Source organism: Chiloscyllium punctatum, chromosome 26 (assembly GCF_047496795.1).
Source record: "Chiloscyllium punctatum isolate Juve2018m chromosome 26, sChiPun1.3, whole genome shotgun sequence".
Classification (NCBI taxonomy): Eukaryota; Metazoa; Chordata; class Chondrichthyes; order Orectolobiformes; family Hemiscylliidae; genus Chiloscyllium; species Chiloscyllium punctatum.
This window is the reverse complement of record NC_092764.1, coordinates 43,276,313-43,291,875: the sequence shown is the minus strand read 5'-3', so window position 1 is coordinate 43,291,875 and position 15,563 is coordinate 43,276,313. Positions and strand designations below refer to the sequence as shown.

The window sequence follows — 15,563 nt, the reverse complement described above, 5'->3', positions numbered from 1 at the left end:
GGACCAAATAGGAGGCATGCGGTTCTGCACATTTAGCAGGTGGCAGGAATTGCCTGGCCATATTATTTTATCCATGATATTTGCTTCAGCAATAATAGCCTTTTCTTAAAAAAAAGAGAATCTCTACAGTGTTGAAGCAGGCCATTTGGCCCTTTGAATCCACACCAACCCTACGAAGAGCATCTCACACACACACACGCATTTACCTAAAACACGTGCATTAGTGTAAATTTGCTTGAAGATAAATAAATTATAACTATCTTAGAACAGAATATTTTATTCCAACATTTCAGCATTGACATTTAAATACCATTACTTTGATAATTTTCTAAGTCTTCAATAACAGATCCATTATCATTGTTACTGGGCAAAGCTCAAAATAAATTGATTGTACCACTTTCATTGCATGATAAGCATCACAATGTAAAAGGAATATTATTAACCTTTTTTGAAAGGATTTTAGCAAAATAGACTTGATTGGTTTATAACAATTTTTGTTTATTATTATTCTCTTTCACTAGGTTATATGCCTTTCCTTGTTAAAAATGCCTCAGTCAATCAGTTCAAAAATTAGCTGCTGGAAAGTATATACTACAGCCCAAAACAATTTTCCCTCTTTGCCCAAGACAAGTGTTCTGCCTTCAGAATGTACCTTCCTTTGATAACATAGCACGGTTCAGTAACCTGGGGGCACAAACCTGCATTCTATCATTCTCTAACACATCGCAAAATAGAAGTACAGTAATTTCTTCAGAAACTGTATTTGTTACATTAAAGTTGAGCCAACAAGAAAACAGATGTAAGTAGCAAACATTTTAGAGTTTACTATTTAAAATACTATGTCTTGACTCAGCTGGAAATCCTCCATCAAAAGCAGCATTAAGTACATCATCTAAGCAAAATGCAGTTACAAAATCAAGATCCTCTCTCATGTTGGCAGGAATTTCATCTAGGTCTTTCTCATTTCGTTTTGGTAGAATAACTCTCTTCAGTCCAGCTCTGTGTGCAGCCAGAACTTTGTCCTTTATTCCACCCACCTAGTAGAAAAGAATTTGAAACATTCAGCAGCACTGTCTATAAATAAAGTTAATGCCAAAGAACAATTTGATTATTTAATTCCTTTTTAATAAATAATTTCCTTATTATTCTTAAACTATTGAATGGGAAGCACAGATAATAACACTTCCTCAACAGAAGACTTAATAGTACAGTTCAAAGTTTTAGAATAAATGTTTCTCATTGGTTGAAGTTCTTCAGACTGTACCCACGATGTATAAATCATGTTAAGTCTTACAAACAATGGTGCTCAGGGATAAGAAACTAAATTAGCGTGATGAGGTAATATTCCCATTACAGGCTGATAACATGAAGGAGGGTAATCTGAGATTCCACCAGAAAATGTTCTTGCTGAGGCAGCATGGCCATATTAAACAGTGAGAAACAGTCCAGCAATGAGTGGTGATAAAGATGCAGAGATGTTGACTGAAGAAGTTAAATCCTAAATTAGAAAATGCTGAACCTTATTGTAATCTCTTTGTGTTTTCCTTTAACTAAATAGTCAAACAAAATGACATCCACCTCAATTTAGGGGTAAAATATAATCTTTAGAGATTAAATATAACTAAATTGAAGGAAAACTTTGCAACTGTAATGTCTCATTTTTATTCCCAGTATTAGGTCATATGTCAAATTCACAAAACCCTTCAGTGTTGCTAAAACTGATCCACTTTATCATTCTCATAATGATCTTCTGAGATACCTTCGAAACAGCCTCTACCATAAAAATGTTTTAAAAGGACTCCATCCCTGCTCATTATACAGACATAAATAAGTACTCAACACTGGCTAAGATTCTGGCTTCTAGATGAGCAGAGGTAATCTCGGTCTGGTCCATATACATTTGAGATCTGTGGTTACTCACCATTGTAAAAATATCAATATGATGACCATGCAAAGCAAAAAACCAATGGCCCAAAGCAGTCAGGGTGATAGGCATCAGATCCATCATTTTAAATATTCACTTCTTCCACAACCAATAGACAGCGACAGCAGTGTCTACCATCTATAAGGTGCACTACAGCAATTCTGTAAGCCTCCTACAACTGTACCTTCCAAATCCATGACTTTTATCACTGAGAAAAACAAGAGAAGCAGATACCACTTGTTTTTCTCCAAGGTACACATCATCCTGAATTGGAACTCTCTCTGTACCTTCAAAGTTCTGGAACTCCTCCTTCCCCCCGCAACAGCACTGAATGTAGTTACACTGCATAGACTTCAAGGTGACAGTTAGCTACCATATTCAAAGGCAATTAAGGATGGGCATTAAATTCCTTGCCAATGATATTCACACACTAATCTTGCTATCTGTATTTTTAAAGGCTCCAATCGCTACTACCCCAACTGCAGGGGGCACACTTACAGTCATTGCAGGTGTAGTGCTTATGGCTTCACTGCTGGTGATATCATGGACTCAGGTAATGGCTTCATACTTTCAGTTTACTTAATGTGGTCACCTGGTGACCTGAAATGAATTGCCAAATCACTGAACAGCACTCAAAGAATCCTTAGTGCCTCATGCGGTGATCTCCCTGAAGAATGTGAAAGGGTTGGGCAATGAGGGGACAGCAGAGGGGTTGCCAGTAGATTGTTAATATCACAGCAAGCCTGGTGGTGAATGGAGTAGAGAAAGGAACTATGGGCAGGATGGTGAACAGGGTGAACAACTGAGTAGTGAGGGAATTGGAAAATAGGTTGGCAAAAGGAATGCAAAATGGAATCATGAGCAGAACGGGGAAAGCAGCAAAGAACGAAGAATGGGCTGTTGAGGGAGAAGCGACAACAACTGCACAACTGGTTCCAGTTCCAGTGTAGTACAGGTACATCAATGGTGCTGACTTTATGTTCAAATTTGATGGCAAAAGATACACCCCTTTTCAGCAAAAGCGATGTGCTTTCCCATAGTAATTGAGGAACTGCCAAAAATTAATTTACATTTCTATTAGGTAGAAAGCATAAGCTGTTAGGAAAATAATACTGCTGTTCAAAGCATGTGATTTTCCAAAGGCACAGATCAAAATGTGGTAACTCCAACCAGCAAGTCAAACAGATGCCTATCTTTTCACACAAGCTAACAGCTGATGCCATGACATTTTACCTCATCGTGTTTCCCTGGACTCTTTTCTTTCTGTTCTTTGTATTAAATGCAGATTCACAGCTGCTGAAGTAGCATTTTGAATTAAGAATAAAAGGTTAAACAGATGCTGTTGTACATAACCTAAGGGAGAGTTTATTCCAGGGTCAGACATAGAGAAAAGTGGGGTTGGTAGGGGCTCTGAGGAATACAAGAAAATGATAAGAGTACAGAGGCCTCGTAAGTTGGCAAGGCTGAGAGACAGCTGTGAACACCTGCAGGAGAGTTTATACGGAGGGAGCGTTTGAAAGATGATAAGTGACATTAGATCATTAGGAGGAAGATGCGAGTTGAAATGGAGACTGCAATCACTAAAATGAGGAGCAAGAAATAGCAGTGACTAAGGGAGGATATTCTAGTCAGAAATTTTGACTGGAGCTTAGGAAGATTATATTCAATGGGAATGGGGAGGGTGGCGTTGTTGTGCAGGAGAGTAGGGAAAGATGGAATTCCAAGGAGGTACCAGGATTTGCAGAGAGAGCTCAAGATGTAATAAGGGCCACACCACCATCATGGTAGTTTGGCACATCAGATGGTGATGAATATTGCCAGGTGGGAGTACACATGCAGTAAATACTTCAATAAAAACAAAGAAACAATTCTAAAATATTCTTTGGTCAGAAATATTCAAATGTTGTAATTTGATTGAAGACTAACTTCCCCTAACAACTTTTAACACAATACACATTCAAGAGATAAAGAAAACTGCAATTTTAAAAAGAGATTGAATCGGAACAAAGAAGAATTTAATTAATGAGATGGTTAATATTTGAATAAAGAAAAATGAATCTCTGCATTTCTTAAAGGTTATATAGTTTATGAAGTAAAAACTAGTCGAAGTTTCTTGATATTGTGCATGATATAATGTGAATGAGAGTTAAGAGTAATGTTCTTCAGAAATTTAAATACTTACTGGCAGAACAAGGCCTCGCAGTGTTATTTCACCTGTCATTGCTACATCAGAACGCACCAAATGCCCACTGAACAAAGAGGCAAGGCAGGTTACTATAGTGACCCCAGCAGATGGTCCATCTTTTGTAACAGCTCCAGCTGGAAAATGTAGATGTATATCTGTGTTGTCAAGGAGATCAAAGCTACCAGCAGCTAAACGGGGGAAAAAGAAAAATATCCATTGTTGTAACTACAAAAACACCATTTCCATATTAAACCATTGGTTTTTACAATACATTTTTGCACATTATTGGAAAATTATTTTCATATAGGACATTATCACATAGCCACTGCCTCCAATAGTCTCTGATTGGGACCCTTGGAAACAGTGTGACAAATCTCAGTACAGCATTTTATCTTATGGGAAAATCAACTACTCAAGTAAAACTCACATAATTAAATGAATCTTCAAAGATTCAATCAACCTGGCTAAAATGAACTATCTGGTTGTTGTCTGTGCTCCTTTCTGTTCACTAACTGGCTGCCATAATAACATAGTAACTTCACAACCATTTCATTGAAAGAGGTACATAAATTTAAGTTCCTCCAGTTTAGAATTCAACCGAGAGTATGTGAGTAAACATGCATGGAACAAAAAAAAGACTGTAAAAGTTCCTGTGTGTGTGTGTGAAAAGAACAAGACTAGGGAAGCCAAATACTCTTATATTCTGATACGAGAGAATTGATATTGGAGAACAAAGAAATGGCAGAGCCATTAAACAACTACTTTAGTTCTGTCTTCATAGAAACGATAGGGAAGAAAGGATCTAATGAACAGGAAGAATTTAATGAAATTGGTTTTAGTAAATAAAAAAGTGCTCTGAAAATGAATAGGAGTGAAAGCTAAAAATCTAAACCTTCTAAAGAATATGGCCATAGAAACTGAATGATTACCATCTTCCCAAATTCTGTAGATTCTGAATCAGTCTTGGCAAATTGGAGAATAGTAAATGTAACTGCAGAATTTTAAAAAAGGGAGACAAAACAAGGAATTGGAGAGCAATTGGTATAATATCAGTGGTAGATAAAGTGCTAGAGTTTATTATAAAGGATACAATAACAGGAAATTTAGAAACTATCAATGCAACTAGAAAAGCCCACATAGATTTATGAAAGGGAAATCATGTTTGACAAACTAGTAAGTTTGAAAATAATGGGTATAATATATTAGAATTTTCAGAAAGCTTTTGATAAAGCCCGCTTAAGGGTTTATGGGATAAAACACTGGCATGGATTGAGAAATGTCAGCTGACAGGAAGAGAGTAGAAATAAAAGGGTCTTTTCTAGAGTGGAGGGCAATGACTGGTGGAATACCACTGGGATCAGTGCTTGAGTAACCATGAAGTTATCCACTTGTGCAAGAAAATTAAAATGGTGGACTATTATTTCAATGGTGATAAATTGGGAACTGTTGATGTACCAAGAGATCTGGGAGACATTCTACACCACTCTCTGAAAGCAAGCATCCAGGTACTGTAAGCATTTAGGAAGGCAAATGGTATGTTGGCCTTCAATGCAAGAGGATTTGAGTACAGGAACAAGGACATCTGCTGCAACTGTAAAAGACATTGTCAAAACCACATCTGGAGTATTGTGTATGGTTTTGCTTAGAAAAGTTTACTTGCCATAAAGGGAGTTCAGTAAAGGCTCACCAGATTGATTGGATTAAAAATCACACAACAGCAGGTTATAGTTTATCGACTATAACCTGGTGTTGTGTGATTTTTAACTTTGTGCACCCCAGTCCAACACTGGCATCTCCAAATCACAGATTGATTGTGGTCAAGTTAGTTTAGAAGAATGAAATGGAATCTAACTGAAATACACAAAATTCTGACAGGACTGGACTGGTTTGGTTCCATGATAAGTGTATGGCATTGAGATAGAGGATTTATAGTGTTCACAGTGAAAATCAAAATAGGCTGGTTAGGCCAAATGGTGTTGCAGTCTCTTGCAACTATTTTCGGTTTCTTTCATTTTCTTTGTAGCTTGGAGCAGAGCATAAGAATATTGTTATATTCTTCAAAAAAAAAATCAAAATTCTACTCAATTAATCATGTGATTGTCAAAGATTGAAGGAAACAGCTCTGCTACAAGAGGAATCTGCTAATTGCCCTCCTAAATCTCTCTCAGCAATAATTCTCGGATGTTTTCATCTGAAAAAATGTTAATTTAAAACAAACCTTTTATTTAAAATGTAATATTCAGTACTTTTCTCTTGACATGAAGAAAATAAAGTTTCTAAAAATAAACTGACTCCACATTCTGTAATGCAAAGACCAAATGGAATGTAACAAAAATAAATGATATCAAGCAAAAACCATACTGGATGAGAAGTTAATCACAGGTGTAAAAATCAATTGTATCTTTAATTTTGTTGGTCATAAGCATGCGGAATTGAGTGTACTTCCGTAATATCCAAGCATTTTATTTGGTATCCCCACCAGTTAATGATGGTGTGCCTTGAACTTGAGTTTATTTAGTTTAAGACTGGATTCTTGGTGAATAGCACTATCTATAATCCTGATTAGCTGTTACAAATGAAATACTTTTAGCATGTACGTGTGCATACATTGTAATTAAAAACTGGAGAAATTTGCTCGCTAGAAAAATGTACAAGATCTATCTTCTCGGTGTTGATGAGCCACCTCCTTCAACCACTGAAGTCCACCCTTCGGTGCATGTACAGAGCTGTTCAGAAGAGAGTTCATCCAGGTTAGACTGGGTCAATTTGACAACTGAGGCACTTCTTTTTATGCCAAAGTAATGTACTCGTAAGTCTCTGAATGCTAAATATTGCTGGTAAACTTTGAAGAATCATAAATCCCTGTGTTTGCTTATATTCTTTCATTGGTCTGGATCATTGCCATCCACCCTGAATTGCCCTCAAGGAGGTATTGCTGAGCCTCCTCCTTCAACCACTGAAGTCCATCCATAGGTACATGTACACAGCTGTTCAGAAGAGAGTTCCAAAATATTAATCCAGTGACAGTGAATGAACAGCAACCCAATTCCTAGTACGGACGCTATTTGGCTTTGAGGGAACTTCCAAGTGGTGTGTTTCAATGCATCATCTGCCTTTGTCCTTCCAGATAATGGAGGTCACAGCCTTGGTAGATGTTGTCAAAAAAGACATTGTTAGTTGCCACAGTGCATCTTATAGATGATGCACACCACTGCCACTGACTGTCAAAAGTGGAGAAAATGAATGTTGAAGTTCGAGCTGTCCTGGGTGGTACTGAGCTCCTTGAATGTTGTTGGTGCTGTACTCCTCCAATCATAGAGATGTACAACGCGGAAACAGACCTTTCGGTCCAACTCATCCATGGCAACTACATATCCTAAATTAACCTAGTCCCATTCGCCAGCATTTGGCCCATATCCCTCTCAACCCTTCTTATTCATATATCCACCCCGATGTCTTTTAAAAGTTGTAATTGTACCAGCGTCATCATGTCATCTGGCAGCTCATTCCATAGACAGACCACCCTCTATGTGAAAAAGATCCCCCCATACATCCCTTTTAAATCTATCCCCTCTCACCTTAAATATATGCCCTTTACTTTTGGACTTCCTAACCTTTGGAAACGACTTTGTCTATTTACCCTATCCATGCCCTTCAAGTGGAGCACATTCCAATCCACTCCTGATTTGTTCCTTGTGGATGGTGGACAGGCTTTGGCAGGTCAGGAAGTGAGTTATTGACCACAGAATTCTCACTCTCTGGTTTGCTCTTCAAGCCACAATACTCTGTGCTCCTTAATTAGAGGAGATTTATTTTGTCTCTTCCAGAATTATAAAATGAATGTTTCATGGGTTAAGGTTTTAGTTTTCAACAGACACTATTGAAATTATTTCATTGTAGTTACCCTCATTACAATATATTTTACATACCATTTGTTAAGTGATATTTTTTTGCATTGCTGCGCAGCCAACTTATTGCAAGATGGGCTGATTCCTTCATAACATCCCCTAATTGTCCTGTTAGAGTCAACTGACCCTCTCCTTCCATTCGGCTTGCTTCCACAAACATAATCTCACCACCTAATGGTGTCCAAGCTAAGCCTATTGCCACACCAGGCTGGCTCAGGCGTTGAGATACCTGTTTAACAAAAAAGGAACATAATCAAAGTTTTATAAATCAAAATCCTTATTTCCAGAAAGCATTTTAAAACCATGTATAGTAGCCTTCTGATGCTTCTGATCCTTGTGTGGAATAGTGCCAATGCAGGCTAGAAGGTGTCAGGACTGTTCCCTGATCGGTACTGCTGAGATTATGGTAAGGGTGTTACAATTTTTTTTAGTGTGCCTTGGGAAAGCAAGAGAAAAAAAAAGAATATCAGCTGAGGTCATTATTTAATGATCCCTGCTGTAATGTGGAAATTTTGAATATCAAGCCGGAACTGGTTCAATATGGATGGGCCATCTGTAGGATCAGATAGCCTTCCTGCATGGAGCCACTTTGGCTTGAGTGCCAGCAAAACAAAAGTTCCTCTTGAACCAGCTAGACAAACTTAGACAGAGCCAAATGTATCCTGAGTCAATTAGAAATAATTTTTTTAAATAAATGAATTTTCAATTTGAATCATTTGATTTCTTAGGTAGAAGTGCCTGAAAAGCCATTCTATTCATCAAAGCTTTTGTGCCTATTTTTAAATAAAACAGCAAGATGAGGATTCTCGGGAATTGCGTGATACAAAGGTACAGAATCATTCTGTGAACAGGTATGAACTAATTACCAGTGTTGAGAAGTTAAACAAATAATCATTCACCCAAAAAACCTGCCTCATCTACCATAATGGTTTACATTATCCATTAACATTTGTTCATTAGAACTTTAGAGGTTAAATTTAAACCTTTAATAGAAACTGTTACAGAACATGAGCTCCAATTTTAATTCTCAGGTCAGGGTTGCAGAGATGGGAAATTGTCCATCTCTATGAACCCAATATTTAAAAGCTCAGACTATCTATTTTCAGGCTGGATGTGGGAGACTGGATTGGAATTTGGGCGAGGCAATCTGGAAAGCGCTGAGGCAGCTAATTGTGCCCAAGAATTAAAATAAAAGAACAAAATATAAAACATGCCTCCAGCCTACAACCCCAAGACTGCCATGCCTGATTAATACCAACTCATGTCCTCTATGGTCCTCTGCACAGTTGCACAGCTCCTAACCCGAATGCTAACACAACCATTTATCCCTTTACCCAACTTCCATGCCCTCACATGGTACCCTCAATTAATGCTTACTTCCACCCACCTATTCCCCATCACATATTATGCCAACTCACCTAGTATTCACAAGTGTCCACGCATGTAAACAAAAACAACTTCTCTGCAATTAACATTCACCAAAATAAGCTAAATATTACTCCTTCTCCAAAGGTTTCTGCCCTGCACATCAAAGTGTAATTTGATACAGCAGGTTTGCCAAAATGGTTCTTAAATAGAGACAGCTGACCATTCAAGAGGCAGCTGCCTCTGGAAATCATGTAAGTGTGATGCCCAAGTCTGAACGGCACTCTCATCATCGTGGAAATAGGAAATTCTGGCTTTATGAACAGAAATTGTGACTTCAGGCTACTTCTGCACCAAGTTGGAGCAGTTCTCCGATGTGCCAATAATCTGGTCATAGCATGCTTAGCATAAAAGATTCACAGTGAATGGGATTTCGACAAGGGAAAGATGTAAAAGTGACCTAAGGATCAATGTCTTTATGCAGAGGGTGGTGTGTGTATGGAATGAGCTACCAGAGGAAGTGGTGGAGGCTGGTACAATTGCAACATTTAAAAGGCAGCTAGATGGGTATAGGAGTAGGAAAGGTTTAAAGGGATATGGGCCAAGTGCTGACAAATGGGACTAGATTTATTTAGGACATTTGGTGGGCATGGATGAGTTGGACTGATGAGTCTGTTTCTGTGCTGTACATCTCTATGACTCTAAAGTAAAGCCTGATTTGAATTAAGGTAAAAACAGTTAACATTGCTCACTTTATTTTCTGGATTATGTACTGGAAGAAAACTCCATCATTACTTCGACTGATACATTTATATATCCAGTTAAGAAAAACCTTAAAGAACTGTGGATGCTGTAAATCAGAAACAAAAATGGAAGTTGCTGGAAAAGCTCAGCAGGTCTGGCAGCATCTGTGCAGAGAAATCAGAGTTAATGTTTTGCATCTGGTTCTGAGGAAGGGTCAGTGGAACAAAAATGCTAACTCTGATTTCTCTTCACAGATGCTGCCAGACTGGCTGAGCTTTTCCAACAACGTCTATTTTCATTTCTATATCCACGTGGCCCCTCCCACAGCTCCAAATATTTGCTCTCACTGGATTAATATTCAGATTGTTACACATGAGCACACATTCTCCTAAACGAATGGCTTGTTTTCTAAACAATAACAAATAAATAAAATTTCAAAATTTAGATATTTAAGAATAAGAATAAGAATAATATATTTCCAAATTTATAACTATTTTTATTTTTGATTTGGCACAGAAATTCTACAAATTTCATGTGGCAGCAAAATCTATTGCAAGGGAATAATATCCCTCTTGGGCCTAAATTTTCCTTTTTTTTTGATAAAGTGTCAGGGACAACATCTTTAGGGAAACCCCTGTCCATGCCAGTAAGAAGACCTTATAAATCAAGTGAAAATCAAACACTTGAGTGGTGACATGCAGGCTTCTCAACCAATAGATCCTTTGGCACACATCTCCCATTCCACCAGAACTATCAGTTAATCAGAAGCTGGCACTTAATGTGTGCAGCATCAACCTCTATGACAGGCCAAGCTGCTGGCTGAACAGCAGCAATGAAGACTGAGAGCAACAAAATACTTAGTGACGTTTTAAAGGTGTTAAGAGAGAACTCATACAGTTTGGGCGTCAGTAAAAGTTGGGGTAGAGGGATGTTGGACAAGTTGGAGGAAAGAAAAGAGAATGGCTTTAGTGGCCTGTAAATACCATTTCTTTTCTGTATTTTTGATCCTGGAATGTAACAGGAAAAAGCGGATTTAAAAAGCAAGGTGAGTGAAAGATTGCTACACTTTTTAGACATTCACTGTAGCTGCTCTGGATGAAGTTTGCTCACTGAGCTGGAAGGTTCATTTTCAGACATTTCGTCCCCATACTAGGTAACCTCGTCAGTGAGCCTCTGGTGAAGCGATGGTGTTATGTCCCGCTTTCTATTTACGTGTTTAGGTTTTCCTGGGTTGATGATGTCATTTCTGGTTCTTTTTCTCAGGGGGTGGCATATGGGGTCTAAATCAATGTGTTTGCTGATAAAGTTCCAGTTGGAGCACCATGCTTCTGGGAATTCTCCTGCATGTTTGTGTTTCGCTTGTCCTAGGATGGATGTGTTGTCCCAGATGTAGTGAGGTCCTTCCTCATCTGTATGTAAGAATACTAGTGAGAGAGGGTCATGTCTTTTCGTGGGTAGTTCATGTATCCTAGTGGCTAGTTTTCTGCCTATTTGTCCAATATAGTGTTTATTACAGTTTTTACAAGGTATTTTGTAGATAACGTTTGTTTTGCTTGTTGTCTGTAAAGGGTCTTTTAAGTTCATTAGCTGCTGTTTTAGTGTCTTGGTGGATTTGTGGGTTACCATGATGCCCAGAAGTCTGAGTAGTCTGGTAGTCATTTCCAAGATGTCTTTGATGTAGGGGTCAGTGGCTAGGGTTTCTGGGCACATTTTGTCTGCTTGTTTGGGTTTGTTGCTAAGAAATCGGCAGATTGTGTTTATTGGGTATCCGTCCTTTTTGAATATGCTGCATAGCTGGTTTTCCTCTGCTCTGCGTAGCTCCTCTGTGGTGCACTGTGTGGTGACTCATTGAAATAATGTTCTAATGCAGCTTCATTTGTGGGTGTTGGGATGATTGCTTCTGTAGTTCAATATTTGGTCTGTATTTGTTGTTTTTCTATAGATGCTGGTTTGAAGTTCCCCACTGGTTGTTCGTTCTACTGTGACATCCAGGAATGACAGTTTGTTGTTGTTTTCATCCTCTTTTGTGAATTTAATGCCAGTGAGGGTATTGTTGATGGTTTTGAAGGTTTCTTCTTGTTTGTTTCGTTTAGTGATGACAAAGGTATCATCCACATAGCAGACCCAAAGTTTGGTTTGGATGGTTGGCAGAGCTGTTTGTTCGAGTCTCTGAATTACTGCCTCTGCCAAGAACCCTGATATCAACATTGATATAGACCCCATCTACCACCCTCTGGGGAAAAAGAACCAGAAATGGCATCACCAATCCAAGGAAGCTTAAACACATAAATAGAAAGAGGGACATAACATCAGCACTTCACCAGAGGCTCACTGATGATGTTACCAAGTATGACAACGAAATGTCTGAAAATGAACCTTCCAACCCAGCGGGCAAACTTACATCTAGAACCTCAACCTGAGCTACAAATCTCAAAACTCGCTAACTGTAGGTGCTGTTTACAAAACTGCTTGTTCAAACAGTAGTGAAGTCTGATTACAGATGGATTGGAACCTAGTGGCTGTGTACAAGTAAAGATTTGACTAGCAACAGGTATGGGCTAATGACCAGTTATTGACGACAATGGGCTCCTGCCTGCAAACGATTACACGACTGTTTTTGTTTCAGGTAGTTGAACAGCTTTGGGTCTGTGAACATTTGAAAGAAGCCATATGATTGCCGCACAGGCTGGAGTTGCTTCTTTTCTCTCCAATAAATACCAGTTTTAGCCTAAAGAAAGCCATCGTATTTTCACTCAGCAGTTACGATAAACTGTGGTTCTTAACCAGTATGCCAAAAATTTTATAAGTATTCTTAGGACTACCCATGGCTGAAGCACTATAAATGGCTGAAAGTGGTTTTCAGTTGAAATAAAATGGCTGAGGAAGATTATTAGCTGAAACAGAACCTTATGAAGTCTGCTTCTGAAGTTAAACTATAACCTAGAATAATTATCTACCTTCAAAGAAGGACTACATCCAAGTAATTAGATTAGGATAATACAGGAAGAGTTTTGTAAAATGTATACAATGGGCACATTGTATACATAATTTGACACATATGTAATCAGCAATAGGACTGATTTGTAACTGCCAAGGTGGGGGGGGGGGGTTTGGTTTTCATATATATTTACCCATAGGTGCATTTAGATTGGTTTGGGTCTGTTCAGGCACTTTGGAAATACTTTGTTTCACCCAAACAGACCTAAAAGCCACTAAAACAGACTCAAACAGATCCATGGACTTGGAGTTCAGGTCAATAACAAAGATTTGCTTTTAGGTCCACTCGACCAACTCTGCATACCTACGAGTCCATTTGGATTCACTTTTGAAAAGACCTTTGGCTTTTAGACCCTTACCATTTTTGGACTTGCAGAAGACAGACACCAGATGTGAGCACACCTTGATAAGCTAAAAGGAACATCTCAGCAAACTGCTCCCTGTTCACAGGGACCACTGAGCTGCCTTCTCAGTCTTTCTCTCCATTCATAAAATCCATTCTTCTTTACCTGTGTTTTCGGGTCCCAGATTTATATTTCTTTATAATTTCTATATAAGTAACATGTCAACATTCAATTATCTGTAGCTAGACTCTATTTTTTAATCATTTGAAATTCTTGCTAAGTTCAGAAACCTGGTCTATGCTTTTTATCACCCTGGGTCTCAAGGACAGGTAAATTGGGGAATTTTGTGTGCATTTTAAAATCTTTAACTGTTTTGATGAATCCAGAAATAATGAGACATAACAAACTGTCCCCACACTTTAATTTCTGTTCCCAAATGTTCTCTAATTGGGGAAAACAAAAGGCTACCCTCACAATCTGGCAGGCAAGTCAATCCAGTTTCCCAGTTATGAAGGTTTCTCATCTGACCATTCATGGACTCTATCTACACTTTTCCTTGCTGTGGAGTTGCCAACATCATCAGATTCCTCTCACCCTGGTAAAACTCTGTTCCAACCTCTTCCATCAGGCAGAGGATGCAGAAGCTTGAACACAAACACCAACAGGTTATAGAACATTTTTCCATTACTGGACTGCTGAACGGACCTCCCCAATTCCAAATCTAATGTTGACCTTGCTTTTCTACTATATCCTCTGCAGGCATAACCTTGTATGCTTCACTCTCCTTAAGCACCCTATGATCTGTATGCTATGATCTGCCTGTTCTGTTCGCAAAACAAACTTTTCACTGTACTTAGGTACATGTGACAACAATAAATCAAACGGTTGTGGGTTAAGGCTTTTAAGAGGTTGTTAATTGACCACTTAAAGGCTTTAATTGGTGGCAGGGTGGGAGGTTTTGACCATGGAGTTTCCCAATTAGAACTTAATTGCTGAGGTGGCTCGAAGGGGGCAGGTATCACTTTGAACTACCCTGCCCAATTATAGGACCTTCTCACAAATTTCTCTGTCACTCTTAGAAAGGGAAAAATTCAGCCTTTGATGCTATTAGCTCTGCACTTCATTATTCATGTCAGAAAGGAAGACATATGACAATTTGGAACATGGCAAAAAGTTTACTGTAAGTTTTTTAATTATGTGAAATAGAACTTGGCCATCATCCTGAACTAGTTTAACAACAAAAACCATCACCTCTTCTCAAATAAACTTGAATTATTATTCATATGTAACAAGTCTTCCTTGAGTTACATCCTTAAGAACAGCCCTTTTATCAATCTAGAGTTATGCACCATGTCCTAGATACCACCATCATCCTCCTTAGATATTCTGATCCCAAAAGCAGGATAGATTTACCAGAGGCAACAGCACAGTGGTATACAGTCACACAGTTGCCCTCAGATTCCTTAACATTGACTCCAAACCTCATGAAGCCTCACGGCATCAGGTTAAACATGGACAAGCTACTGCACACACCCTGCTCTCCGGCTCATTCTCCTGCATGTTGAACGCCAACTGGAGGAAGCACCAATAATGGTAGCAAATCAGAATATATTCTAAATGTATTTTCACCGAGCGTGGTATTGAAGGACACTAGCAGAATAGGAATCAATGGGAATTATGGAGAAAACTCTCTGCAGTTTGAAGTCATACCTGGCACAAAGGAAGACAGCTTTGGTTGCTGGAGGTCAACCAACTTAGTGCCAGGACTTCATTGCAGGAGTTCCTTTGGGTAGTGTCCTAGGTACATCATCACCAATGACCTACACTAATCTTCATAAATTAACTTCTCTCCATTGTAAGGTCAGGTGTATAGAGATTCATTGAGGATAGTACAATGTTCAGCATTATTCACTACTCTGCAGATACTGCAACAGCCAGTGTCCAAATGTTGCAAGACCTGGACAATATCCAGACTTGGGCTGACAAGTGGCAAGTAACATTTACATCACAACGACCACCTTCAACAAGACACAATTCAAACTTCAGGGGAACCTCGATTATCCGAATGTGATGGGCGGGCACTATTTAGTTCGATA

At 38.7% G+C, this 15,563-nt stretch overlaps 1 protein-coding gene across 1 annotated transcript in view; it reads right to left on the bottom strand.

Moving 5' to 3' along the window:
- Nucleotides 1-261: 261 nt before the first annotated feature.
- lonp2 (lon peptidase 2, peroxisomal) overlaps nt 262-15,563 on the bottom strand; it is a 110,710-nt gene continuing 95,408 nt past the window's right edge. The window contains exons 13-15 of the mRNA XM_072596247.1: nt 8,039-8,246; nt 4,107-4,297; nt 262-1,037 (exon numbers count right to left, since the gene is read on the bottom strand). Of these exons, the coding sequence (XP_072452348.1) occupies nt 816-1,037; nt 4,107-4,297; nt 8,039-8,246 (621 nt within the window). The 3' untranslated portion in view covers nt 262-815. The remainder of the gene's footprint in view (nt 1,038-4,106; nt 4,298-8,038; nt 8,247-15,563) is intronic.